Below are 27,950 nucleotides of genomic sequence, written 5' to 3' on the forward strand. Positions count from 1 at the left end.
CGTCCTGGAGTCCACTACAGAGGACATAACAAAAATCTCTCAAAATATATTATATAGAAATATTTAGGATCTATAGTTGAATAAGTAGCAGGGTGTGTCCCAAAACCTAGCGCTGCCTTCCTAGTCCGCATATTTTTGGGCGTTAACGGCTCGTTTATTATTTTGGGTTTCAAACGCACCTAATAGGCCCAAAATACGCTTTTTAAGTAGACAGCTCGCTAGTACCCGCACCTAATAGGCCCAAACACGCTGTCTAAGTAGGCAGTTCTCTATTAACTGCACCTAATAGGCCCAAACATGCTGTCTAAGTAGGCAGCTCGCTAGTTTTGAGACACGTCCAAAGCGTCTAAACAGCTTCACTTTTATTTCCGGGGTTAAAGCAGCCGCCATATCTGAATGCGCTTTAAACACACAGACATGTTTATGTTCAGCCAGTTCAGAAATACAGCAGGGAGAACTATATAGTACTTTAATATCACCCTATAGACGTCCGGCAGACAAGCTATAACGGTGAGTTTGATATGCGCAGTCCTTATTAGCTCGTGGCGCAGATGGAGGATGTGTGTGATCTGCTCGGCTCTGTTTTTTACTCCACATGGCACACGAGTTTGCCATGTAAAATACGAGCTTTAAAATCGCCGTTAAATATTTGCTTACTGATGCAAACATATGTTTCCGTTTATAAGTTCATATGTTTTCGGTGTATGTGTTCTTATATGGAGTTATTTTGATATATGCGGAGTTTCCCCCTGCTATTTCTGTCCCCTGTTATCATTAGCGTTACTCATTTTCTAATGATATGGACAGAACGGCTGTTGTTTACTAATTTACTTATTCCAGTATCGTCTTGTTTATTTAGTTTATGATCTGTTCAGCCAGTTACTGCACTACTGTAAGTTATTCAGATGTGTTTTTAAACGTCCTTTGAAAAATACACTCGAATGACGCGTCGAAATCTGTGCACAAACGATTACATTTTCTGGACAGATGCAAATGTTATACAAAGGATTTGATATTTTTTAAGGAGTTAGTAACATTTTCTTCCTATTCTTTCAGACATCCACTTTTCCCCCCAAAAATGAAAAATGTATGTAAAATATTGGTCAATATGAAAACTGTTATCTCATAATTTGGCACACATCTCACACTACAAGGGAAATTTGCATGCAGGCAACCACTACACATTTTGAAATTAAGTTAATGATGTTTTTTATTGGTCAGTGGCAGATAAATTGTTCAGTCCAATATATCTCTGTTAGATTGACACCATCTTAATATAATAACACAAAGTTTTTAGTCCCAGTATGGTATATTTAATCTCTATCTTTGCCTAGATGTCGTTGGTGGATTTGGGAAAGCGTCTTTTAGAAGCAGCCCGGAATGGTCATGATGATGAGGTCCGGACGCTGATGGCCAATGGAGCTCCGTTCACTACTGACTGGGTTGGTCATGTTATCAATAATGTTATTACAAGAAACAATCAATATGGAAAACGGTGTCGTCAATGCTTTTTAAGAATCATAAGCCAATCTATAAAGATCTGACACATCATATTCTGACTCATATGATGTGTCATTGACCTGATCTGCTGATCTACAATTGTCACAAGGCTGTACTACAAGGCAGTAAAAAAAAGTTTACACAGATGTAGAAGCTTATTTTACATGTAACTATTTTGCAGCTTGGAACTTCTCCATTACATTTAGCAGCCCAGCATGGTCATTACTCCACTGCTGAAGTCCTGCTGAGGGCGGGTGTCAGCAGAGATGCCCGGACCAAAGTGGACAGGACCCCACTGCACATGGCCGCTACAGAGGGCCATGAGGTCATCGTGGATTTATTAATCAGGGTAAGACAAGGCTTGTCTTGTGTTTTGATGGTTTAAAGGGTTAGTTCACCCAAAAATGAAAATTCTGCCTTTAATGACTCACCCTCATGTCGTTCCAAACCCGTAAGACCTTCGTACATCTTCGGAACACAAGATATTTTTGATGAAATCCGAGAGCTCTCTGACCCCTCCATAGACAGCAATTTAATAAATGTTTTCAAGGCCCAGAAAGGTAGAAAAGACATTGTTAAAATAGTCCATGTGGCTCCAGTGGTTCAACTTTAATGTTATGAAAGCGACGAGAATACTTTTTGTGTGCAAAAAATAGCGACTTTATTCAACAATATCTTCCTTTCAGTCTTCTACACAATCTATGTTGGTCAGCTCCTGCTTCAGCATCACACACACATGCTCACGTGGTGCTCACGTGAACAGCATCGGCCAATGGTAAGCCGGCATTCTGGCGCAGCTCTGACTTAACTCTGAAGCGCTGCACTGTATTTCCTACGTCAACAGCATAGGAGACTGACATGAAGAAATGGTTGAATAAAGTCGTTATTTTTGTTTTTTTGTTTTTGCGCGCAAAAAGTATTCTCGTCGCTTCATAACATTTCGGTTGAACCACTGTTGTCACATGGACGATTCTAACAACTTTCTGGACCTTGAAAGTGCTCTCGGATTTCATCAAAAAGATCTTAATTTGTTTTCTGAAGATGAACGAAGGTCTTACGGTTTTGGAATGACATGAGGGTAAGGAATTAATGACAGAATTTACATTTTTGGGTGAACTAACCCTTTAATGTACTATAAAATATTCCAATTTGTCAACTGAGGAGACTGATAAAAGTCTCTTTTTATGTTTTAGAGTGGTGCCGACATCAATGCCAAAGACATGTTGAAGATGACCGCTCTTCACTGGGCTGCCCAGCACGGCCACCAGAACGTCGCAGAGCTGTTGATCAAACACGGTGCTGATGTACATGCCCTCAGCAAGTTTGACAAGTCCGCTTTTGATATCGCTGTCGACATACAACATGGCGAACTTATACACCTGTTACAGGTTTGTCATATTTGGAGAATGGTTTGTGCATTCTCACACCTGTAGATCGTTTACTTTCTTCCTAAAGAAAATAGAAATAGAATTAAAATGGTTACAATGTTGCAGTTTCTTCTTAGGGTCCTTTCACACTTGGTTCGGTTGCCTGTACCGAACCAGAGTTCGATTGCTCCTGCTCCTGCCCCTGCCCCCGCCCCTGCCCCCGCTGGACTGTGTTCATATTATTATTTGTGCCCGAACCGGGGTGCGTTTGCGTCATCAAAGCAGCAGCTGTTTACCCGGTTGCTGTTTAACGACAGCAAGCGTGAAGGCGGCAAAATGCATAGTGTTGCTCACCTCACTTTTATATTTTTGTTTTTGAACCGTTGGTTTTGTTTCTAAAGCTTCAGTACACAATGGCACTTGCGTCTATACTGCAATGCTCTAAAGAACGCTGAAGACGAGCAGAAATGAGATCTACAGCTCTCTGCTTGCAGTACGTCAGTCACGCTCGTCAGGAAAATGAGTGAAACACACACAAACGCACATTTTTATCAAATCATACGTCATTAATAGCGGTTCACTTCATTTAATACGAGTGCGTTCACATCAGCAGCGAACCGTACCGGAGTTCACATGAACCGTAACCCAGACCACCCTTTTTAAGCGGACTCTGGTACGGTTCGCGGGTGCGCAAACCGAGTTCGGAAGACCGCGTTCACATCATCCAAACATACCGAATTCTGATGTCAATCGAACCCGGGTGTGCACCAAAACTGCTAGTGTGAAAGCACCCTTAGTTCACTTTGCTTTCACCAGGCAACATTTCTAAATGGAACATCTTTGCTCCAGGTTAACCCACTATTCATTTTGAGAGGCATTAGCAAAACAAGCACTGCTGCTACGTATTTATAGTTGCAGTAGGTGATTTCTGAGAAAAACTGTTGATATTTGAAATCAGCCCAAACAAACACTTTCCTCCCTTCATTGCTCCGGGTTTGCTGTCCTGTTAATATAGCTAACATTACAACAACAGCATATCTTGGTTCTGTGAAACACCAAACCTAAAGTTACTCACGTGTGGAGTAGAAACAACGCAACCTCTGCGTCCGTTTTCATGCCTTCCCGCTTCGGTCTCTCCGGAGCTGGAAAACTTTTCTAATATTAACGCGGGGTCCTAAAGCTCTTGCCTAATCCTTCTTTTTCCAGTGATATTCCTCTGACCTTTTCTCTTTTGTAATGTCTCTCAGCCATCTCTCTTTCTACAGTCTTTCTTCAAATCTCCCTCTTGCTCACTCACTCTCCTCCCCCATCATCAGCAGACATGCCCTCTACTGCTGATTGGCTACAAGCTGCTTGGCCTGATCCACTTTCAACAGCGTTTCTCAGAAATCACTTACTGCACCTTAAATAACAATCATATATTGTAATACAGCTTGGTTCGATGGTCAGTTGGGTCAGATTGCTCTCTCACAACAAGCTAATCGCCCCAGAGGTTTGTTTTCAAGCGGGCCAAGATCACCTCGTTCAGGCTATCTGACTGAATTTTTGATGAGGATCTGAGCATAATTTCCTGGTTTCACAGACAGAGGTTTAGATTAGGCCAGGATTTAAGTAACTTTTATAGACGTGTCTTAGAGAAAAAGATAACTGGTGTGCATCTTTAAAATTTTGTGTGCAAATTTTAAGATGTTAGTGCAAGTTGCTTTCAGTTAAAACATGCATTGTAGTCTGGGACTAGGCTGTGAAACCAGGGGCAAGTGAACCAAACTAAGGCCCTGTCAACACAAACACGGGTTTTTTCAAAACAGCCGCTATTTCTATGCGGTTTGACTGTTTGTCCACACGCAAACACAGTATCCGGATACCGAAACCAAACTTTTTTGAAAAGTCCTGCCACGGTGAACGGTTTTAGAAACTCTGGTTGCAGTGTTGTCGTGTGGACAGTGAAACCGGAAATTTTGGCTTGTTGCGTCAGAACCCGAACCCGCAATAACCTTTTTTCCTGGCTTCTGATTGGCCAACATGGCTTTACGGTTAGGGTTATATTGCCACCTGTTGGTTTGGCATGCTCTTGACAGAGCTTCATAGCGTGTTTTGCATTTTCATGTGGACGCGATTTAAATACCCGTGTACGTGTGGACTAGGCCTAAGGGAGAAAATACATCATGTTCCAAAACAATTGCTCCAATGAGCCAGGTGTGAAAACACTCTAAGAAATGTTACTCATAAATCCTCATTTTGCCTTTTAGGAGGGAATGCAGAATCAGGTGAACAGGAATGCCGAAGCTTCAATAATAAATGGGAACTCCACCCCACAGTTCATCATTCAGGGCGTCCCGAACATCCAAGGGGGAGTCGTCAGCCTCAGTGATTTGATCAAAGCCAACTCAGGTTTGATACGACTAGAAAATAATTGTGCAATAAACTAATGTAATAATTATGAGCATTGTTGGCTATTTTAGGATCTTAAATTTACTTTTTGCTTTTTCATGATGTTTAGGTGACACAGAGGAGGCCATAGCTGTGAGTTCCTTGGACTCGAGTATCCAACAAGTGGTGAATGAATCGGGTCAGAGGGTCATTACCATATTAACAGATCAACATGGAAACCTGCAGACAAATGGACTCGGCCAACCGTTCTTTGTCACAATGCAGGATGGACGGCAAGGTATAACTAACTAACTAACTATCCTTATTTTGAACTTTTAACTGACTTGGAACATTTCTCAATGATATACTTTTAAGATTTATATATAGTTTGGGGTATTTTTTTACTCTCCAAGCCTGCCTTTATTTGATCAAAAATACAGTAAAAACAGTAAAATTGTGAGATTACAATTAAGAATAGTTTTTTTTCTTGTTTGAATACATTTTAGATTGTAATTGATGGTAAAGCTGAATATTTCATTAGTCTTGCATGTCACATGATCCAGAAATCATTCTGATATGATGATTTGCTGCTCAGGAAACATTTCTAATTATTATCAATGTTGAAAACAGTTGTGCTGCTTTATATACAGAAAAGAGAACAGCATTTAATTGAAATATAATTTTTTGAAACAATGTAAAAGTCTTTAGTCACACTTGATCAATTTGATACATCCTTGCTTGAAAGAATTTTCATTTTTGGGTGAACTATCCCTTTATCATCTACTCACCCTCAAGTTGTTCCAAACCTGTATGAATTAATTTTTTCTGCTGAACACAAAGGAAGATATTTGGAAGAATGTTTGTAACCAAGCAGATCTCGGCAGCCATTGACTACCATAGTAGGGGACACAAATACAATGTTTGTCAATGGTTATAATTTATTTTTAAAAAATCATACCGAACTTTTGAACGGTTGTGTATATGATTATTATATTATTGAATTGTGTGTGTATCTTATCACTGCTGTCTTGACATTCTTATACCTTGAATTGAGGATGTTCTTTTTTATTTTATTTTTATATCAGTATTGGCAGTTCCAGCCAATCAAATCACAGAGGAAGTGGTAGAAGACTCCGAACCTCCTGCCCGCAAAAGGAAAATTGAAGTTGCATCCAATAATGCAGAGACTGGTGAAACTGTGAGTGTAATATGTAATATAAAGCCGTCTGTCTGTGTGTGTGTGTGTATGTTCATGCATACTACTATATGTTAATGAACCTTAAGAGCAAAGCCATCAGATGTTAGTTACTGATTTTGTTCATCACCCCACCCCATTTTTATCTTCAATCTCCAGGAGCATCTCCAGTGGCAGTTACAGGAAGCTAACAGGAAGGCCCAATCCTATCGTCAACAATTGCTCCGCAAAGAGCAGGAAGCCGAGGGCTACCGCATGAAACTGGAGGCCATGTCAAACGGACAGACCAACGGCACGGCTATGGACCAGGAGCACATCGTGTTTGTGCAGGAAGAAGTCTGTAACGAAGAAACAACAGAGGGAGAAGAGGAAGTTGTCATGTTTTCAGAAGGTGGCGTAGTCATCAAAACAGAAGAGATCGAGTGTGCGGACGAGCAGATCACTCTAGTGGAAGCTACGGCGGGGCACACGGAAGTCATCTCATAAAAGAGCACCCAAGAGCGTGGACTCGATGCTCAAGCAACCAAAGAGTGCTCGGCACGTTTTTGGCTTGGTTCATTTTGATTTTTCAGCAATTAAGTCCTTTTTGTAATTTATTTCCTTGTTCTGTTTTGGTTAATGTTTCTTGCTTCAAATGAAAGTTCACAAAGAAACAACCACAATGTGCATCATATGCACACACTTGACCAGGGAAGATGATTCTTTATGGGAGTCTGTATCTGCAGTGTCCTAAGAAGTGGCCCCCCATCAGTTGTCCTAGATGGGGTTTCTTCAAAACAGCTGGAAAAGGTTCACTCAGGATGGAACTTTTTGTGAATTGCATGTCTTTTGAGCTCCCCTAGAAATGTAGCTGCCTTATACAGACAGTTAGTTTCATCGCTTCTGAAATTTAAACAATGAAAATTCATCTCAGAATGCAGCAGTGGTATGTGTTCTATGCATTGGAAATAAAATAATGCACCAGTTTCAAGAATTTAATTTGTAGGCAGTCTGTTTTTTTGTTTTTGCGTTGGACCATTTAAAAATCTGTAGGTCAATTAAAAGTGCCTTGCTGTATTTTGGGTCATGTTTAGTTGTCATACATAAAGGATTATACATGAATTATTGCATATATATATATATAGTATTTGTTAAAATGGGTATAAAGCATAATTACCATTCATTGAACATTTAACTCACATTCCTTATGTATGTAACATTTATTTGTTTTCTCTGAATATGTATAATATGTTTGCTTTTTTGTTGTAGTTACTTTGAATCTTAAGTTGAGAGCTCTTGTTCACAACAGTTAAAGGGATAGTTCACCCAAAAATGACATGTCATCATTTACTCGCCCTCAAGTTGTTCTTTCTGTTGCTGAACACAAAAGATATTTTGAGAACCGAACAGTTGATGGGGCCCATGAGTTCCATATTTTGTGATCCATTAACTGTTTGGTTACCGACATTCTTCAAAAGATATTTTGTGGTAAACAGAAGAAAGAAATTCATACAGGTTTGGAACAATTTGAGGGTGAGTAAATGATAGAATTAAGTTTTTTGGTGAGCTATCCATTTGACAGCGCTTTCACAAATGTAAAAAGTCAGATTTCAGTATCAGGATTTTGTATCCTACTAGCTAGCCTTTATACTGTGTATTATCTCCCTGAGCTATGACAAAATAATCAGTGGTTTTTGAGGCATTAGACGGCAAGACTTAAATTGAATCCAATTTTGTGCTATATAACAAAAAACGTGACAATAAATGTGTCAAGGACATAATTGTAGTAACCTCAGAAGAAATGGTCGATTGTAACCAGTTTTGATTGCTTCTCACAGAGGAAATATGTCATTATTTTCCTTTTAAAACATTCAGAATTATGAATGTTTTTTTTTTATGTAAAGACATCACCGTCCTCACGTTGTAAAAATGAACTACAGTAATATACTGGCACTACAATTTATGGGCCTACACTGGTGTAAATGAAAAACCTTGAGTTAAGAGTTTCTCCCACTTGCTTAAATGATGTATAAAGCTTTTTACTTATTTTTGATTAAAAATGTTGCAAATATCAATTGTAGGCTTCTGTGTATATTTTCTGTTGCTCATATTTAACTCGGAAGTAGCTCATAACAGCACATTTAGGTCATTGATACTGTTCAAAATGTTTGGGTTGGCAAGATTAAGATTTTTAAATGTTTTTGTCTTATCAACAAGGCTGCATTTATTTGATTAAAAATACAGTAAAAGTAATATTAAAATTGTAAATAATTGTTTTCTATTTTAATATATTTAAATTCCAAATTTATTTCTGTGATGGTAAAGCTGAATTTTCAACATTACTCCAGTCTTCAGGGTCACATGATCATTCAGAAATTGTAATATGCTGATTTGGTGCTCAAGAAACTATTATTATTAATAAAAACAGTTGTGCTTCTTAATATTTTTTGACATATTTCAGGATTCTATGGTATACAAAAAAATAAAAATAATAAAAAATGTTGAGGATATAAAGTAGAGAGGTATTTAGTAGAGAGGATATAAAACTTGCAAAAAAAACAACTGTTATATAAAATGGTTTATTCTTGCTAATTCTGAATAGGTACAATGAACAAAATTAAGAAATCTGTATACAAAGAAGCAAGAGATCCATCTATTAAAGCACAGAATGTAAATAAAAACAACAAAGGTTTCAAAATGGTCTTCACATTAGGGTTTAGGGAGGCATTGGTGCTCTCATTGGACCCCTTGGTGGTGCAGGAGGACGTGGCGGCAAGGGAGGCCCTCTCTGAAAGCCGAAGGGTGGGGGTCTGGGTGGGCCGGCACCATAACCTGGAGGTGGCATTGGTGGAGGCCCCCTCATACCTGGATGCATTGGTGGACCTGTAAATAAAAGAGAGGAATTATTGCATCAATAACATTTTGTCTATTTTGCTTCTGTTTAAATGCACAAGCCACTTCTTCACACACATACCCATTGGGGGACCGAACGGTCCTCTGGGAGGGACACCCATGGGGGGAGGAGGCATGCCGGGTGGAGTAGGTGCTCTTTGTTGAGAAGATCCAGGCGGGCCAGGTGGAGGAGGCACCATTCCGGGAGGTCCCGTAGGAGGCATCGGCATTGGCGGCATTCCTGGTGGATGCATTCCACCAGGGAAGGGTGGGGGTCCCGGTGGGTGCCCACCCTGTGATGAGGGAGTACCTGGTGCAGGAGGCATTTGCATACCGGGCGGCATCCCAGGTGGCATTGTGCCAGGAGGTGGAACAGGTGGGAAAGCACCAGGAGGCGGCATCCCTGCAAGATCAATGTACAAACTAATTGATGCAAAAGACATTTATTGTACCAAAAATAACATCTCCCAGCATCATATTTGCTGAATGAAACCCAATACTTGTTTCTTACTAATTTTGGAGATTTTTTCTCTCACATCATTTTGTGAGAGTGACGTGTTTTTCACACACCAAAATTAGTAAGAAACAAGTATTTGTGGCATTTTTGCTTTTGACAATGCCATATTTCCTACCTTCCTTCCTGCAACCGTTTGTCTCAGCCGATTTTCACATGCATGACATTATTTTAAGTCTAATCCTGATTTCAAGGTTAGAATTATGGCCAGTGGTGGGCAAACATGATACAGATGTTTCATGCTACATCTCTGGGTGTTTTGCTACATCCAAACAGTGACAGAAAATTCTTGTGTTTAAGTTTTTCGACATTAAATTAAGTATTTGAAAAAAAATTCCTCAAGATGCAGGGCTGTGTAAGAGATAAACATCTGAAAAATGTCACTAAGGGTTCAATACCCTCATAATATCTTACCTGGCATTTGCATCCCTGCTCCCATGGCGGTCATGACAGGTGTGGGCATGGAGGGAGGCGGTGGGGCGTCTGCGAAAAGCTGATGGGGGCGATCGGCCTGTGAAAGAGGATTCTGGGCAGCCAGGAGGCGCTCTGCGGCTGAGCCGTGCCTCTCGCCCTTTGAGTCCTTCTTAAAGGCGTATGAAACCGTGATGGGCCGATTGCAGAGATACTGGCCGTTCATGGCCTCAATAGCTGCATCGGACGCATCAAAACTCGCATAGTTGATGAAAGCATAACCCTTCGAGTTGCCTGTGTCCGGGTCTCGCATGATCTTCGGCGTCTGAAGGATCACACCGAAAGCGCTGAAAGTGTCATAAAGGAGTTTCTCGTCAATCTCAGGGTCCAAGTTGCCAATGAAGATGTTGGCCCCGACATCGAGGTTCTTGTTGTGCGCCGAAGCCTTGTTGACTCGTATGGGTTTGCCATAAAGTTTGATCATGTTCATGATCTTTATGGCGTAGTCTGCATCCTCTTCACTGAGGAACTCCACGAAGCCATAACCTGAACAACAGACACCAACATCAATTTAAAACCATGCACAAAATCATTCATCTGTACGCTCAATGATATGGAAACTCACCCTGATGTTGTCCTGTTACTCTGTCTTTGGGCATGTGTGTGTTTACAACAGGACCAGCTTGCAGGAACAGCTCCCACAGAAGAGGCTCGGAGACCTTCTCATCGAGACCACCCACATATACAGTGGCATCTGAAAATAAAATATGATCAAAATAAACACTACTGCACTGGACACAAACATAAGGCGGTTTATAAAATACGCATTACTATTGATTAGTATTAATATCAGCACTAGTAGTAGTTATATGCATATATTATATTATTTTGCTAACTTAATTTAAATTAAACCCCAAACTTTTCTTTGTTATTTGTTTTTAGCAAGCGTATGAAATGAATGGAAGTGAGCGACTCAATGCTACTAGAGAAGACAGGAAGAGCTTAAAATGTTTCCACAGTGCTGCAATACTTTTCTTGAAAAGTATATAAAAGTATCCTTACGAGTATATATTTTTTCAATTTACCTTGATTTCGTTCTGAAATCGGTCCCGCCGCCATGATGAACCCGGCGTGTGTACTGACGGAAGCGCTTCTTTTTCCTCCGTAGCGATTCGCGATACAAAACAACACAATGGCGCCACGTCAGCGCGGTGCTGCCGCCCACAGGGCAGGAGGATGAACGTTTGTGGGTGTCAAATTTTGATTTACTGCGTCCTTGGCTTTTCTTTTTTATGAAAGTGTTTTGTTTTTGCTTTTAATATAATAATATAATATAATACATAAATATACCAGCGTTTTAGGACATATATTGTACACTGACTGATTGGGAATCTGTCTGAGGCAACCTAGCACACAGTGAGCTACTGTATTTTTTACAATACAAAAGTAACAAAACTGTCCTGAAAATAAAAAAAATGCTGTTTATTAATATCACCATGAGCTTTGTATACCTATCAATAGGCAAAATTATTAGACCAGCAGAGGTGTAATTTGCCAGTCTAACACATCCCTGTTGAAGAAAAAAACAGCATGCTGGTTAGGTATGTTTTGAAGCATGGCATGGTTTAAGATGGTCCTTAGCTGGTCCTAAGAAACTAGCTCCTGCTCAGGACCAGCTTATAATCAGCTCAGGACCAGTTCAAACAGCAGCCATGCTTCAAAACATACCTAACCACACACAGAGAGAAAAAGGGTGTCAAAATGGTTCCTTTAGGGGTACAACAGCTTGTCACTGGGCCAGTATCCTTAAAAGGACATATTTGTACCTCTCTTCTTTTTTCTCTCTCCTTAAGGTACATATAAGGTACTAATATGCACCTTTTAGGAGTAAAAAAAGGTACAAATATGGGTACTACCCCAGTGCTGCTGTACCCCGTAAGGTACCATTTTGACTCCCCTTTTCTCTGTGTGCAGCACATGCTGTTTTTTTCAACAGGGATAAAAGCAGGGATAAAACAGGGTCCATTAGATAAAAGAAACACTGGGCTAAACAGGTAAATTTGCATCAAAATAAAGTCCATTTGTGTTGTCATTCAAAGTTTTTGTATTGTTGTAGGACATTCCTGCTTTCATGTCACCTGTTGTTTACCTGTTGATCCAGGACGGCTGGTTTTATGTCTGGTTTGCAGACGTACAGAATAGGATATATGCACTTCTGGATTGAGAAGCGACTGTGATTTAACAGTTTTGTGTGAGATCATTAAGTCCCTCCCGCATTGTGTGTCAGTGGTTCTACCTGTTTCACCAGCTCTCCCACCCCAACTGTCTCAAAGAAGAGTCTGGCCGTGTGGAATCTGCCTTTAGACCAGCACAAGAATGGATTCATGAAGCTTTTCAGAAACTTGAGCATCTGCTTTTCTCCTCCCAGTGGATTTTAAGCTAGAGTAACACGTAAGCACTAAATACAGACTGACACATTACTGCAAGGGTGAACATGGGGACAGAACTAACCTACAACTTTGTCTTCAAAGGTAAGCTTGATTCATTTGATTAGAGTTTGGATTGATCTGTTTTTACAATGATCATTGGATCTGATACCCATAATATAAAAAGATGAACAAATGTTCTCTTTCTGTGTTTTAATATGAATTTTATTTATTTTGTGAATTAGAACAAAACCAAGCTTGCCTTTTGCTGTCTTTCAGTGGTTTTAATTGGGGAATCAGGGGTTGGAAAGAGCAACCTACTGTCAAGATTTACCAAAAACGAGTTCAATCATGACAGCCGTACAACCATTGGGGTGGAATTCAGCACTCGCTCCATTCAAGTGGAGAATATTACCATCAAGGCCCAGATCTGGGACACTGCGGGTCTAGAGCGCTACAGAGCTATTACCTCAGCGTAAGTCCCTCATTATGCCATCTCAAACTATATATCCTTTAATCCTATATGGATACCTCTGATCTATGTATGTTTAAATTAATTCTCATTTAAGATTATGGAGGCTTTGGAATTTGTTGTGATTAGCATCACGCCCTGAACCAATCTTTTTTTTTTTGCCCGGGTATACAGTTAAAACTATAACTGATATGTTACTGGCATACAGTGGCCCCAAATGCATGCCTTTTAACTCTTTTACATCATTGTTTGTTTGTAGATGCCATTTGGTTTAATATTTTCTGTCACTGAACCTAATGCAATGACACTGATACATTTTTAAGTGCATGTTAAATACTTTTTTGGGGAGCCACCACTACCTATATAGTGATATTAAATGACATAATTATATTATATTTAAAATATTATCAGGGGAGGAAACTCTTTTCCTGCTAAAAGAGTATTAATAGACTACCATTCAAAAGTTTTTTTTAAATAAATAATTGAAACAAATTGTTTTAATAGTCTCTTACTCTCACCAAGTTTGCATTTATTGGATCGGAAATACAGCAAAAACATTAATATTTTGAAAATATCTGTTTTCTGTTTTCCTAGCTGAATTTTCAGCATGTCTTCAGTGTCACATAATCCTATAGAAATCATTCTAATATGTTGATTTGCTGCTCAAGACACATTCTGATTATTATCAATTATTTTTTTGTGGAAACCTTTTTACATACATTTTTGTAGTATAGATCTTGTGTTAATAGCTGTAAGAAAAAAGTACCTTACTCCTCACTGTAAACCAAATGATGAATCATCAAGCACAATATGAGCCAATATACACTTCCTGTTTCTGCATATTTAATAATGAATAGTTTGGCTCTTCTAGGTATTACAGGGGAGCAGTCGGTGCATTGCTGGTGTATGACATCACCAAGCACCTGACGTATGAAAACGTTGAGCGATGGCTGAAGGAACTGTATGACCACGCTGATCCTCATATAGTAGTCATGCTTGTGGGAAATAAAAGTGACATGGCAGCTGTACGCACTGTACCAACTGAGGAGGCTAAGGACTTTGCAGGTGTCAATACATTTTATTACCCTTTGTTTTAGACATTTCAGCCTGCGTTGTTATAAATTTGACTTACTTTTTTCTGCGGAATACATTTTATACATACAATAAAAGTCAGTGAGGTCCAGTGTTGTTTGGACCTCAATCACAATATATTTTGTGTAGATGTCATGCAGGTTTGGAATAACATGAAGGTGATGACATAATTTTCATTGCTTTAAGACATACTATGAAATAGTTATACTGACACATATATATATATATTTTTTTTTTGTTTTGTTGATAAAACAGAGAACAAAGGCTTGCTTTTTATGGAGACTTCCGCATTAGAGTCACTTAATGTTGAATCTGCCTTCCTTGAAGTTCTATCAGGTGAGTCTTCTTTTTACTTCTGTCGCTGATTAACATTGAAGCACAGCAGAATATTATGGGGTTTATATTTATCATGCACTGTAAACCCTAACGCTCAAAATAATGAATTGGTTTGAGTAGGACAAACTTAAATTAAACAAATGAGTTCAGTCAAATGAACTTTTATGAGTATTAAGCACTTTCTTTTTCTTTCAAGTTCACAGAACTGATATATTTTAAGTAAACTGAACTGTTTCATTGTTTTGAGTTTTATGAAATGATGTCTTTTAATTTAGACTAACTTGAGTTTAGCTGAAACTGGGCTGGGATTTCTATTTCCCAGCATGCTTTGCCCATGGCACTTGAAAGGGAGAGTAAATGCTAAAATGTGTTATATAAAGTGTTATATAATGTTTTTTTGTGCAAGATTAATGTCAAGTGGGAGATTTAGTTGTGATTCATGTTTTGTTATGCTAATGTAGAAGAGTTTCTGTTAATGTTGGTTTTTGGAGAGTTACCATCATGGTATATGCGGCTAAGTTTGAGAGCATGTATGTTAAATGCTTTATGTTACTGCACTCCTTCAGCAAGTGCTATACCATGCTATTGTTAACATATTAGCAAGTTAGCATTTTCTGAATTAGCTGGTGAAAAGTGCATGCGGCTTCGTTTGAGAGCAAGTATGTTAAATGCCTTATATTTCTGCACTCCTTCAGAAAGTGCTATACCATGCTATTGTTAACATGTTAGCAAATTAGCATTTTCTGAATTAGCTTGTTATAGCTAGCTAAGTTTAGACTGATAAAAATGTTCACATTTAGGTAACATGAAAAATGTTATTTAAATGTATGAATTCGTGTACTCAAACATTTCAAGTTAAGAACCGTTAAAATATACAAGTACAACTGATTGCCTCAAATTTTTGAGTTTTGCCAACTTATTCAGGTTTACAGCGTGGTGTCAAAACCATTTTAAAATCCTTCTTGACTTTAGATGCATAACGACAATGTTCAATGATGTTTCATCCATCAGCAATACACAAGAAAGTTGCTAGTAAAGAGGTCACCAGAGGTTCTATCAGCGCGGTGACTCTGGGCCCTACCAGCGAGTACAAGGAGGAGAGACAGTCCTGCTGTAACAGATGAACGATCTTCCAGACAAAGTCATCAAGAGCAAAACAAAGACATTTCCGTTATGACACTGATCACGTCATACCCGCATGGAGGTACTTCTTCATACTTGGCCTTCATTGGATGTCATATCAATGAGCAAAATATGGAGGGGACCAGCGTTTTTTAGAGTTATTGTTTTATAGCTTATTTTTTACTTTTAAAATATGGAAACAATTGGAACCGATGATGTAGGACATGATGTGTTTTTAGATTGTTAATTACGACTAGACATGACTGTAAATTACTCTTATGGATAAACCACAAATGGGTTGTGATGTATTATAAAGCTATTTATATGGTGTTGAAATGATCAGAAATATATTATATTTAAGGTTTGTAAAATATAGATGAAATATAGACTCAATCTTTGATAATGTAAATATATTGGACTGATCAATTAGACATTTCTCATGAAAAAAAGTATGTGTGGTTTATAGATTATTGATATTTTTGCATTACATTTTTGATATTTTCTTTTTCCCTAAAGGATGACACTGAGATCTAACTTCTTGCCTGAAAAAAAATAATTTAATTCATTATAGAAATGCGAAGAGCTTTGCACACTGCTTGCAAAAATCCTTATATTAATATGAATTATTTTGGTTTTAAGACCTTAGTCAGGCACAAAAAGTTGTTTCAATAAATAAGACATTTTATGCAATCCACAGCAATGTGCTGGACTTATTGTGTGACTCTCTCAATACAATTGCCTGTGTGTGTGCTGATTTGTTTGTCTATAAAAAATATTCATTAACAGTTATAGATATCGGCATTAATTTTTTATTCCATTTCAAATGTTACATATTTCCATATGCAAATATATAACATTAATATATTTACAATAATACAGTAATCATTCAGGCCTGGTCACTAAAAAAAACCCCCATCAAAATCTTGAATTAAATATTTTTTTTATTTTTATGAATCCTCAACTAATCAGAGTGGTTCAAACATTCTCTAACAATCCTTGGCAATACAGAGTCATTATCTTTAAACATCATCATAAACAATTATTGATTGAGGCTGATTAAGCACCAAATCCATAATTACCCAATATAAGAAAAGTTGAAGTATTCAGAGTGGTAAACCATACAGTTATAACCCATCAGCATATTCATTCCAGGTTTTTTTGATTACTGACACAAAATGGACATGAAAGCCTAATGTTCAGTTCAGCTGATACACACAGTCAGTGCCTGGGTATTGAGGCAGATTCAGCTGGTACTTCTGTTCAAGTGCAGCAGGAACGAATCTTCCTCCCAGGAAGTGATAGCGTCCTTTGAAGTGATTGGCCGCCTTTTTAGGGGCTGTGAGGGAGATTAGCATGTCAGGCTGAATCCCATCAGGACAGCCTTTCTCCACATCCCAGCCTAAAGAGTGAATGAAAAGGAACATATTTTGTTCATAATTACACACGGCATTTATGATCAACTACTTGACCATTACCAGGCATTTTATGCAATAAAAAGATGCTTTTAAATGCTAATCAAACATTTTAATAAACCCAATACATTTGCTTGAATTGCAATAAAATCTGTGATCATTTCGTCCTGATTATGGTGTGTGTGCATTCTCACCTGAAGGTATGTCGACACTAGCAATGGGCACAGTGATTTTCTTTAGTTGGGAGAGGATGCCACCGAATGGCTCCCGCACAGCACCCTTAAAACTGAATCCAAAGATGGCGTCCACAACCAAGTTATAAGCTTCATCAATCACATCAGCCTAAAGAGAGCATGATGGGAATATACATGACATATAGTATATAGTAGACACATAGTAAAGTATACATATTAAATATATACACTGCCGATCAAAGATTTGGGGTTGATGTTTTTGAAAGATGTCTCTAAGCTGCATTTATTTGGTCAGAAATGCAGTAAAAACAGTGATATTGTGAAATATTATTTCTATTTAAAATAACTGTTTTCTATTCTAATATATTTTAAAAATGTAATTTATTCCTGTGATGCAAAGCTGAATTTTCAGCATCATTACTCCAGTCTTCAGTGTCACATGATCCTTCAGAAATCATTCTAATACACAGGTTTTTCTGCTCAAGAAACGGTCCCACTTTATATTAGGTGGCCTTAACTACCATATACTTACATCAAAAAATAAGTACAATGTACTTATTGTGTTCATATTGTATTCCAAAACACTTTTGCTGATATTGAGGTGGGATATTGGTAACGTTAGGGACATGTGTGGTGGTATGGGTTAGTTTAAGGGTAGGGTTAGGTGTAAGGGAAGTGTCAACAGTGTAATTATAAATGTAACTTCAGAAATTAATTACAGATGTAATTACATGCAGGTATTTTTTTTTTTAAATGTAAGTACAATGTAAAAACATGTATGTACACAATAAGTGCATTGTATCAAATTATTAATTCATATATTAGTACATAGTAGTTAAGGCCACCTAATATAAAGTGGGACCCATACTTTCTTTTTGGGATCTTTTGATGAATAGAAATTAAAAAACGTATTTATTTGAAATAGTGAAGACAATTAATTTTACAAAAATATTTCAAATAAATACTGTTTTTGAACTTTCTATTCATCAAAGAATCCCAAAAAATATGTTTTCTCAGCAAGGACGCATTCAATTGATCAAAAATGGCAGTAAAGACATTTATGATGTTACAAAATATTTGTCACTTGCTGAGAAAAAAAATCTCATTGACCCCAAAAAATGGAAAGTCTGTCATCATTTACTGTGCTGTATCATAATATTTTTGTGGAAACCATGATATATATTTTTTTCAGGAATCTTTGACGAATAGTACGTTTACAGCATTCATTGGAGATAGATTTTTTTGGTAACATTATAAATGTCTTTACTGTCACTTTTGATCAATTGTAATGCATCCTTGCTGAACAAAAGTATTCATTTCTCTTAAAAAAACAAAACAAATACTGATCCCAAACTTCTGAATGGTTGTGTAAATATATAGCCATTAACATAAATAATAAATTAACATAAATAAATGTTTTATGTAAAGGTAAAAAATTCAAAACATTGAAATGTCAGATAGGTGTCCCTGGGACATTCAATGCAGTCAGCTCATTATTTTATCAGTTATTAATGAGGAGGAGGAACCCATGTGAAGGAAAAATCCGACCCCCCACGGAGTAAAAAATGTGGCAATTGACCGCTGAGGTTCCTGCTGTACCTCAGGCATCTCTGTCAGGAAGGATATATCCATCTTCTCACACTGGGTGGTAAGATTCTGAAACAGCTGTTTGCTGGGGCGCTTTGGGTACAAGACAGATGGTTCATATCCCTAGGAGATTCACATGCAATATGAATAAAATCCATACGCCTTCATAAAATATTATGTTTAATGAGGGAAAGATTTGAGACAGGTGCAGTAACTCGAACTCACAAACAGTTTGAGATGTCTAGCACAAACCAACCCATCTCCTCCGTTATTTCCAGGCCCACAGATCACCAGCACTCTGGGAGGACTCTTGAGCAGTGATTGTAGAGGATAGCCCTATGACGTAAACGGTTATTAAATTGATTGTTTATAAAGTGTATAAGCTGGATTTGATTCGTTCTGCATGATGGAGCATCAGATGTACCTTTGACACAGCTGTGGCACAGCTAAGCCCGGCCAACTCCATTAACTGATCCACACTGAAGCTATACTCATTAAACAGCTCCTCGTCAATGTGCTGAGCCTCTTCTTGTCTATGATGACAAAAAACAGAAATAAAAATGGGCATGGTTGGGTTTGTGCATACTGTGTTTGTGCAAACTTACATACTGTAGTTCAATGGCAAACAATGCAACACAGTGTCTCTTCAATGCAGGGTTTTTAGAGTTAACTAAAACTAAAACCCGGAAAAAACCTACCTTATTAATCCAACTTTGAAATTGATATTGATTAATCGACATCGATTAGGAGATGTGCGGAGATGTGCTAGAGGATAAGTTTGTAAGCATCAGTCAGGAGACGTCCCAGGTAAACTTATGTCAGGTGCGTAGGGGAATTTCTACCACACCTTTAAAAGGCACAATATGTACAAAAATTTGGATTAAAATATCCAAAAACCACTAGAACAATGTCAGATATTTTGTTGACTTGTGTAATTGACTTGTGTAATTACATTATCCCAAATGTTTCCAAGAATGTTTACATCCAGAGAAATACAGCGCAAAAAATGCTTTTCTTACTTAGTATTTTGTCTTGTTTCCAGTCCAAATATCTAAAAATTCTTAAATTAAGATGATTTTACTAGGTAAGTAAAATGACAAACAATTTTTTCTTGTTTTCTGGAAAATCAAATCAAAATGAAGTGAGTTTTTGCTTAAAACAAGCTAAATTATCTGCCAATGGGGAAATAATTGGCAGATCATTTTGCTTGCTTTAAGCAAAAACTCAATTCATTTTGATTTCATTTTCTTATGTAATTTTACTTATCTAGTAAATGCATCTTGATTTAACCCATTTAAGCCCACCGGCAACTATAGTTGCCGCAGTGGATAGTTGTCTTTTTCCTTTTGTAAGTATTTTTCAAGAGAAAAAAAAAAGGTATTAACTTCCTTCCTGTCACACGAGATTGCCAACTTCCTACCCCTACTTCCAGGGAGCATCACGTTATATATATCTACATAATCATGAAGGTCTCTAGAATCATCCAAACAAAACAAATCTTACAATAGATCTGTAGTTTGCCTATAGTTGCCAGTGGGCAAATGACTTGTAAGTACATATAATGGGGAAATGGGGTATACTGTGTTAACAGGTTAATAAATCAAGATTTTTGGTCTTTAGTGCTTTTTGCTTTCATAATATTCCATCTAAAACATAACTTAACCCTTTAACTGACATCTCTACTGTACAGTAACCTTAATTCGATAGGGAAAAATATCATATTTTATGATATTATGTCTTGTAAGGGCCAAAATATTGAAGACCCTTCATCCAGTTTGGATGCGTTTCATCTAATCGGTCAAGGACCCCAATTCTTTTTATGACTAGTACGATTCCATTATAATGTGGAAATTCAGACAAGTAATGAGTTTACATTTACATTATTATATGAAATCACCTACTACAGTCAGCCATTGAATACTATGGGACTATTTATTTATTTATTTTTTATATATATAGATGTAATTTTTTCATCATTATATTAATTTATTTTCATTTAACTTTTTGATACACAATGCCCTGTTGGGGATTACTTAATGGCTGCACTTTGTTCTGCACTATGTTCTACCACTTTAAGACAGATGTATTTGTTGTTTGTGTTTTCATATTCAAAAGATAAGATAGATGCAGCTTTTTTGAGTTTGCATCGAATGTTCTTCGACTTTTATACACAATAAATTTGTTTATGAATAAATATTGATCTGTTGAAAGCAGTTGTTTTGATTTAGATGCCAAATGTTCTCCTCCTAGTCAAATTTGACATTGAAGGGGTGCATACAACATATTTGCCCACCGACAACTATAGTTGCCGCACATTCAAATACGATTTTCAAGAAAAAACAACTAAAACCTGGGGAAAATAAATGCAGAACATGTTCACATAGGACACTATTAACATGACTATATGCGTGAAACCATTCAGAAAAATTTGGGCACAAATGGGTTAAGAATTGTTAGATATTTAGACTGGAAACAAGACAAAAATGCTAAATAAGAAAAGCATTTTTTGCAGTGTAAGCCTTTTTTACCAGGACACGGTCCGTGTCGGTGTGTCACCTATCAATGACATCAGACCCGCTTTACCCTCGATTACCGGTTTTATTTTGTAGAAACCATGGAAACACCAAAGACGCTTTAATATATTATGTGTTTTATTAGACAGGTGAGCAACTGTTTGGATAAAAAAAAAAAAAATGCAATAAGACGCTAAAGATTCCGTTTAGTTCACATGCTGTGAAAGCTGGCTTCTGTGCACGCGCTTTAGGTGTGTGCGCTCATAACACCATTTTAAATTGGAAAGGCGCGCAACCGCGTCTCTTCGGAAGCGGTTGAAATTGCAATAAACAAGTGTAAGTTGTGAATGAATAATTTGTAGAGAATTGCCAGAAGAAGCTGCCATGATGAACAGCCGATTTGTACGGAGGCATCTGATGACCAAACCACACTGAAATTCGCGAACAGAAAAATCAAGTAAGCACAGAGCGGTTTGTGTTCAGATTGCGTGTTTTTAGCGAACCGTACCATAAGATAAGATGAGATCGAACCGTACCCAGACCACCTCCTGAGATGGTCTCGGTTCGGTTCGCATTAAAAGGGTCTGAGATCATTTGGAGTGTTCACATATGGGCCAAAAATCACGCGAACCGCGCTCAGACCCCTGAAAAGGACCAAGTGTGAAAACACCCATAGAAGCCGCCGAGCGAACGCACAGAGTAGCATTATAACATAACTTTCAACACACTCAAATAATGTATCTAATATGATAAAAGCACTGCGTTACCCCACATACGCATGAATGGAAGCGGTCGTCTGCGGCATAATAAAAGCTCTGCAAATTCAAGGCATCATCAAGCTATGCCTTTGTTTTGAATAAGCGACCTCTAGCGGCAAAAAAATACATATTGTGCCTTTAACGCCATTCCAGCTTCTAAGGCTATGTTCATGGCGTGAGCAAGGTTCATTTATTCAAAAATAAAACTGATGTTTAAGATGAATTTTTTTGACTAAATTTAGATTACTATTTTTAAAGTACCAAGAGAATTAAAAAAAATTCTCAAAGGGGTAGAAGTATTACAGTCCCGCAAAAGTGAATTCTGACAAAATGAACACTTTGGTGAATTTTCTCCTGATAGTAAAAAATGATGTGTGAGTCTAGAGTGTCCTATACGGCATCGTGTGTAAATGACTTGATCCCAGCGTTTATTAAAATGGAACATACTGTATGTTTTTTTTCCCACCAACATCAAGATTTATTCCATGTAGTTTGTTGTTTAAGCACTGATCCCATTCCAATTGCCTTTTATTTTTGGTGCATGCATTTAATGTTGGTCTCAGATCTGCGAAAGGTATAGAACATTTACCGGATCTGTAGATAATGCTTCCTTGGCAGCACTGCCTGCTTGCTCATTACCAGAGATTCCAGAGTGGCCAGGTACGCAGCAGAAAATAATATTAAAATGCTTCTCAATGACCTTCAATGCCAATAATAGAGCATTTTCCTCTGCAGTGAACAGTGGCCAGCTGCATAAACTTAGCCACTGCGTTAAGACTGTGTCTTAAGAACTCATTTGGCACACTAGCAGTTAGTCAAGAGGCAAGCAGTCTTACTTTTCTGATTCAAATTAGACCGATCAACCTTTTTAGGTAACTGACTTAAAAAGGTAATGACCAGTCTTGAAGAAAAAAATGAGATGACTAACTTTTAAGACTAGTCTAAGCAGTTTATGCAACCGCCCCTAAACTTTGGTCATATCCTGATGTAGTTGATTTGTTGCAAAAGCTGCTGACTCTTGATTTCCAGATTTAGATTCTTCTGGGTATATTGGGCTATGTTGTGGGAACATTTCTCTTATGTCCAAAAATTGCTGGTGATAATCATTCGGAAGAGTCCAGAACTATTTTATTTCAGCTACTTGCCAAGGCAACATTTCTCATTTTCATTTAGTTTAACTAGATGTACTAAAATAACAAAAAAATGAACTAAAACATTTTACATTAAGACATTATTATAATAGTATCTCAATGATACTAAAACAACAGTGCTTCAATGGTGAGATCTTTGCGTCCGAAAGCTTAGACAGCTGACTTTTTAAACTGTTGCCCTGGGTATATTATTCCCCCATAGGTTAAAGGTTTGATAAATTAAACTGAAATGCTTCTATTGAAATTTTATATTCTTACCAATGAAAAAACGACTAAATGTTACGTTTTGTAAAGGAGGGCCACTGGTATGGAGGCTTTGAGCTGTGTTTATGATCACTACTATTCAGTGGTTTTCCATTTGCGTAACAGTGACTGTAAAATATGTATTTTAGTTATGGAAGTGGCATATTTTGTCCATTGGGCTTCTTTTGGCTATTTTTGATTGGCCATTGGGCTAGTTTTGTTACACAGACCTGGCAAACCTGCCTCGCTGGCCTAGCAGGCAATGACTTTGAAGGAAGCGTTTGTGCACAAAAGTACCTCACAAAGCTGATTTCCGATTTCGTTTAATGATTTACAGCAAAATAGAGAGAGCTTTGGTGAGAACTAAGCGAATATTTAATTACGGCAATTGTAATTTTTCACTAGAAATGACATCAAAAGTGGAAAAAAATTGTCAAAATTGTACATTTACACACAAACTGACCACTAACCACAACTTTCAGACTCCATATTTATTTTTTAGCTTAACTGTCATGGAATGGAACGCACAGGATCGTGGGATATTAAAGGCTGCAAATGATACATCTATACCAGGGGTGTCCAAACTCGGTCCTGGAGGGCCACTGTCCTACAAAGTTTAGCTCCAACCCCAATTAAACACACCTGTACCAGCTAATCAAGGTCTTTTTAGGCATACTAGAAACTTCCAGACAGGTGTTGAGGCAAGTAAGAGCTAAACTCTGCAGGACAGTGGCCCTCCAGGAGCAGGATTGGACACCCCTGATCTATACTGACTTCAAAAATCGATCAGGTATCTAAGTAGACAGGTTGTGGCTTGAACATTGAATTTGGACGTGTCTTGTTACTTTCCTACCTCCGAATACTGCCTATGGAGGCAGCATTTCTCAGCATTCGGACGCAGACAAGGTCTGCCATTAGTATAATACCCTTTTAAGCAAAGCTCAAATGTCAGAGAGACTATTATTAACATTCACAACAACAGTAATCTGCCATCATGTTATGGACTAACTCTACAATTGACAAATAATGACTGATATGCAACAATACTTATCATATCGCAGAGAGTGTGGTGCATTTACACTCACCCCAGGTACTTAATAGTACTGGCCATAGTGCAAGCCTGTCTGTGAGCGAGACCTTTAATGTAGATGTTACTGGCAACATGTGCACATGCTCCTGTATGTGTCAGGACAGAGCCTCCTCGTGATGTCACAAGAAGACCGATTCCGAACAGGGCTCGAACTCCCAACATTCAGCTGGCTCCAGCACCTGAACTAGGAAAAACAATAAGAAAGTTGTAAAGAAAGGATGGTGCATGGTATTGATTGCTGCCCACATATCTTGCCACATTCTGGGAAAGGCACAGACAGTAATAATGTTGAGAGGAGAAACCTAATAAACTGCTACCCATTTATTCTAAACTCGTCACTCATTTTCTGGTGACAAATAATTCCTTATCCAAAAGGTTATTGAACAGATATACATACATATACATATAAATGTTTGTGTGTAAAGAGTGATTCTATAATATGCAAATAAAATGAACAAAAATAATATTAGTTATAGGCTACTTAATAGGTAGGCTAATAAAAATATACATATATAATATACATAACCATTGCATATAACTCAACCTAGGCAACTTTATTATTACAAAAACTGATATTACACATTTAAAATGATAATTTAGAACGGTTTTTAACGAGATATCATCAGATTAAAGAACTGTTACAGGGGAGAATCAACTTATCTAACGTTAAATATATAAAAACCAGGAGCATTCAGTACCTGTTAGTAAGTGTGTCTATATTGAGGTTAAACGCTCAGTAACATTCGTTAACACTTAGAAATGTTCAAGACACTGTCGGGAGAATAAACAGAGCAAAAAACAATTAAATTTTACAGGATACAAACATGCAGAAGTATGTTAACCAGGACACTTGCAGCCCTCTGCTGCTGAAAGCCAGTTTATAAACAATATCCGGGTTAGTGAACTTAAGCCGCTTTTCATAATAACAGTCTGACTTTTGTTAAAAACTTTTAAATTAAATTAAATTAAATTAAATTAAATTAAATTAAATTAAATTAAATTAAATTAAATTAAATTAAATTAAATTAAATTAAATTAAATTAAATTAAATTAAATTAAATTAAATTAAATTAAATTAAATTAAATTAAATTAAATTAAATTAAATTTACAATGATGATGAAGATATTCCTCATAATCATTTGTTATAATAATAACAATTCTTATAACAAGCTCTTATTTTAGAGCTTTTTTTTTCCTGGACATAAACTTTATTGGTCTGTAATTTGTGTGTAAAAGGGATGTGTGGATGAAGTTATGTATGAAAAAAGAGGGTTTTTTAAATTATTCCCTGCCTTCTCTGTGAATGTATCCTTGAATATCATCATTTATATGTAATGTTTCTATATGTCTCCATATTTACGGAACATATCCATGCATTTAGATCCCACATCCATGTGTTTAGGTCTCGTTGTGGTGGGATCCTCCACACCCCTTTACCCCAGGATGTGATGGTATGTTCCGGTCATTTAATAGCACTCTCAGAACGCTAATGCTGGTGTAGTGTGAATGGTAGCGTCTGGCAGGTGTAATCATAAACACTGCATGAAATGACACATCCCCTGGATTTGCTGACGCATTACCTGGCTTAAGGTAAGCACGAATTTATTGCAAGCGCTAATTGTTATTTAACCTAACAGTTTAGTCTGGATGTAAATAAAACAATGAAGGCAAACACATCGTATTTAACTTGAACTTGACTGTTTCTTCGGGCAGCACGCGTATAGGACAGAATAACAGTCCAGGAAATAATAGTTTTTTTCTTTCTTTCTTGGAGTTTTGGATGACAGGAGGGATATTTTTGGGGTAGCTGAAATTGCCAATGGGACTATATTGTTGCACTATAGTTTCCTTTTATGCTCTTCATTTCATGTATTTTTATTACAAAAGTATTTGTTTTGGGCTACATAATTTAAGGAACCCAGAAATAAAGTTTACATCATATGTTTGTATGTATGTATGTATGTATGTATGTATGTATGTATGTATGTATGTATGTATGTATATATGTATGTTTTTGAGTATGTTATAGAGAAAAAAAAAATGTTGGGGAGACTGTTTTGTCTTAACGATAGGCTACTTTTGTTTCTTATTATATACTTATTATATACTTATTATATACTTATTATATTATATTATATTATATTATATTATATTATATCTGCACTGATTCAGTTTTAGGTTTCCAGATAGAGATCACTGATCCCTGTGTTAATGGAAAAAACATATTTGCATGATTTTGGTAAATGTGAAAGCTTTCCCCCCATAATTTTGTCTGGTCATGCAATTTAAACATAATATGACATTGAATCTTACAAGGTACTAATAAAGCCATTGTGCCAAAGGGTGTCATGGTAGTACCAGCAGATTTTGATGCAAACTCTGTGTAATTGAAACTAAGAGATGCTGTATCGCTGTTGGTATGTCCTCATTGATTGATCGATCTCACAGCAGCAGTGCTTTCACATCCAGGCGGACACTCATGGAAAACTGCTATAGAAAAACCCAGTGAATTATAATGCCGCCTGATAGCTGCTGTCTATAAATTACCAAAGAGATGGCCTGTTTGCATGGCTTAGACACATTGCTTTAAAGATCCAGCCACTGAAATGACTGAAGAGCGGCCTGTACAGGGCAATGGCTATGCACTCACAAACTAAAGTGGCTCTGTAATATCAATGTTATTGATGAGTGCTGTGTGCATGTTTTGCTGTAAATTAGCCTTGTTACATAAAGACGCTCATTGTGCTTCCATGGTCATGGTTGCTGCACTTCAATAACGCCATCGTGTTTTCCAGCAAGGGCTTTTAGTGACTCATGTTTGTCTCTTAGGATGTTAATGTAGACCAGATACTTTTTTTTAATGTTAATTTAGACTACTTTTGTACATTTGTAAACATCAACGTATGCCTGAAGAAGGAAATCATGTGATTGTGAACTCTTGGTCGCTGTCCAGTGCTGAACATTTATATTGGAGAGATTTTGGGTCACATTAGTCATAGAATTAAAATATATTTCCATAATTTATCTAATCTGAAAAGATAAAATAATTATATGTGTAGGGGAGAGTTGGATACGTTGTGTCTCTTCATTCTAACAATCTCATTTTTTTTTTTTATCATGAGTATTTAGAAAGTAGCATTCATATACAGCTGAATGTGATGAGATAGATGCACATTAGGAAAATGAAAAGCCTTTTATGCTTAAAAGCTTTTTGCATGTCAAAAGTAAAAGTTCTACATCGCTGGTGAAATTGAAAATATCAACAAATTATTTTGTACATGTTGAATTGTCAGTGAATAAAAACCATTTACTTTTTTTTATTCAA

At 37.2% G+C, this 27,950-nt stretch overlaps 5 protein-coding genes across 11 annotated transcripts in view; 3 read left to right on the plus strand and 2 right to left on the minus strand.

Annotated features, from left to right (window-relative positions):
* The first annotated feature begins 137 nt into the window (after positions 1 to 137).
* On the plus strand, positions 138 to 8,485 carry gabpb2a (GA binding protein transcription factor subunit beta 2a). 4 transcript variants are annotated; one of them, XM_079829566.1, is made up of 9 exons: positions 354 to 510; positions 1,057 to 1,087; positions 1,335 to 1,442; positions 1,682 to 1,849; positions 2,694 to 2,888; positions 5,117 to 5,258; positions 5,368 to 5,535; positions 6,323 to 6,435; positions 6,592 to 8,485. In XM_079829566.1, the coding sequence occupies exons 2-9, from the start codon at positions 1,079 to 1,081 to the stop codon at positions 6,916 to 6,918; spliced, it is 1,230 nt and encodes a 409-aa protein (XP_079685692.1). In that variant the 5' UTR covers positions 354 to 510; positions 1,057 to 1,078; the 3' UTR covers positions 6,919 to 8,485. The 4 variants fall into 4 exon arrangements, 2 of the variants coding, with proteins under 2 accessions (XP_079685693.1, XP_079685692.1); XR_013817517.1 differs by lacking the exon at positions 1,057 to 1,087 and having other exon boundaries at positions 371 to 510; positions 6,592 to 7,696; positions 7,944 to 8,485; XR_013817518.1 differs by lacking the exon at positions 1,057 to 1,087 and having other exon boundaries at positions 371 to 510; positions 6,592 to 7,731; positions 7,944 to 8,484.
* A 486-nt stretch (positions 8,486 to 8,971) lies between these two features.
* On the minus strand, positions 8,972 to 11,383 carry sf3b4 (splicing factor 3b, subunit 4). Its single transcript, XM_079829403.1, has 5 exons — positions 11,314 to 11,383; positions 10,854 to 10,982; positions 10,232 to 10,774; positions 9,386 to 9,706; positions 8,972 to 9,294 (listed from the first exon to the last, which is right to left on the minus strand). The coding sequence occupies exons 1-5, from the start codon at positions 11,345 to 11,347 to the stop codon at positions 9,128 to 9,130; spliced, it is 1,194 nt and encodes a 397-aa protein (XP_079685529.1). The 5' UTR covers positions 11,348 to 11,383; the 3' UTR covers positions 8,972 to 9,127.
* Positions 11,384 to 12,537: 1,154 nt separating this feature from the next.
* On the plus strand, positions 12,538 to 16,477 carry rab25a (RAB25, member RAS oncogene family a). Its single transcript, XM_079829684.1, has 5 exons — positions 12,538 to 12,759; positions 12,934 to 13,129; positions 13,998 to 14,191; positions 14,474 to 14,554; positions 15,566 to 16,477. Exons 1-5 carry the CDS (start codon positions 12,723 to 12,725, stop codon positions 15,676 to 15,678), a joined length of 621 nt encoding a protein of 206 aa, XP_079685810.1. The 5' UTR covers positions 12,538 to 12,722; the 3' UTR covers positions 15,679 to 16,477.
* naxe (NAD(P)HX epimerase) lies at positions 16,465 to 25,517 on the minus strand. Of its 3 annotated transcripts, none has more exons than XM_079829681.1 (7): positions 25,449 to 25,517; positions 24,620 to 24,808; positions 19,294 to 19,402; positions 19,095 to 19,205; positions 18,882 to 18,992; positions 17,283 to 17,430; positions 16,465 to 17,075 (listed from the first exon to the last, which is right to left on the minus strand). In XM_079829681.1, exons 2-7 carry the CDS (start codon positions 24,784 to 24,786, stop codon positions 16,873 to 16,875), a joined length of 849 nt encoding a protein of 282 aa, XP_079685807.1. In that variant the 5' UTR covers positions 24,787 to 24,808; positions 25,449 to 25,517; the 3' UTR covers positions 16,465 to 16,872. The 3 variants fall into 3 exon arrangements, with proteins under 3 accessions (XP_079685807.1, XP_079685806.1, XP_079685805.1); XM_079829680.1 differs by having other exon boundaries at positions 24,620 to 24,803; positions 25,323 to 25,517; XM_079829679.1 differs by having other exon boundaries at positions 25,323 to 25,517.
* A 602-nt stretch (positions 25,518 to 26,119) lies between these two features.
* The window catches only part of oxr1b (oxidation resistance 1b), an 86,514-nt gene continuing 84,683 nt past the window's right edge, over positions 26,120 to 27,950 (plus strand). For both annotated transcript variants that reach the window (XM_079828441.1, XM_079828443.1), the window contains exon 1: positions 26,120 to 26,215. The gene's annotated coding sequence lies outside the window, so the exon portion shown is untranslated. The remainder of the gene's footprint in view (positions 26,216 to 27,950) is intronic.

The sequence above is a fragment of the Gobio gobio genome (assembly GCF_949357685.1).
Source record: "Gobio gobio genome assembly, chromosome: 11".
Taxonomy (NCBI): Eukaryota; Metazoa; Chordata; class Actinopteri; order Cypriniformes; family Gobionidae; genus Gobio; species Gobio gobio.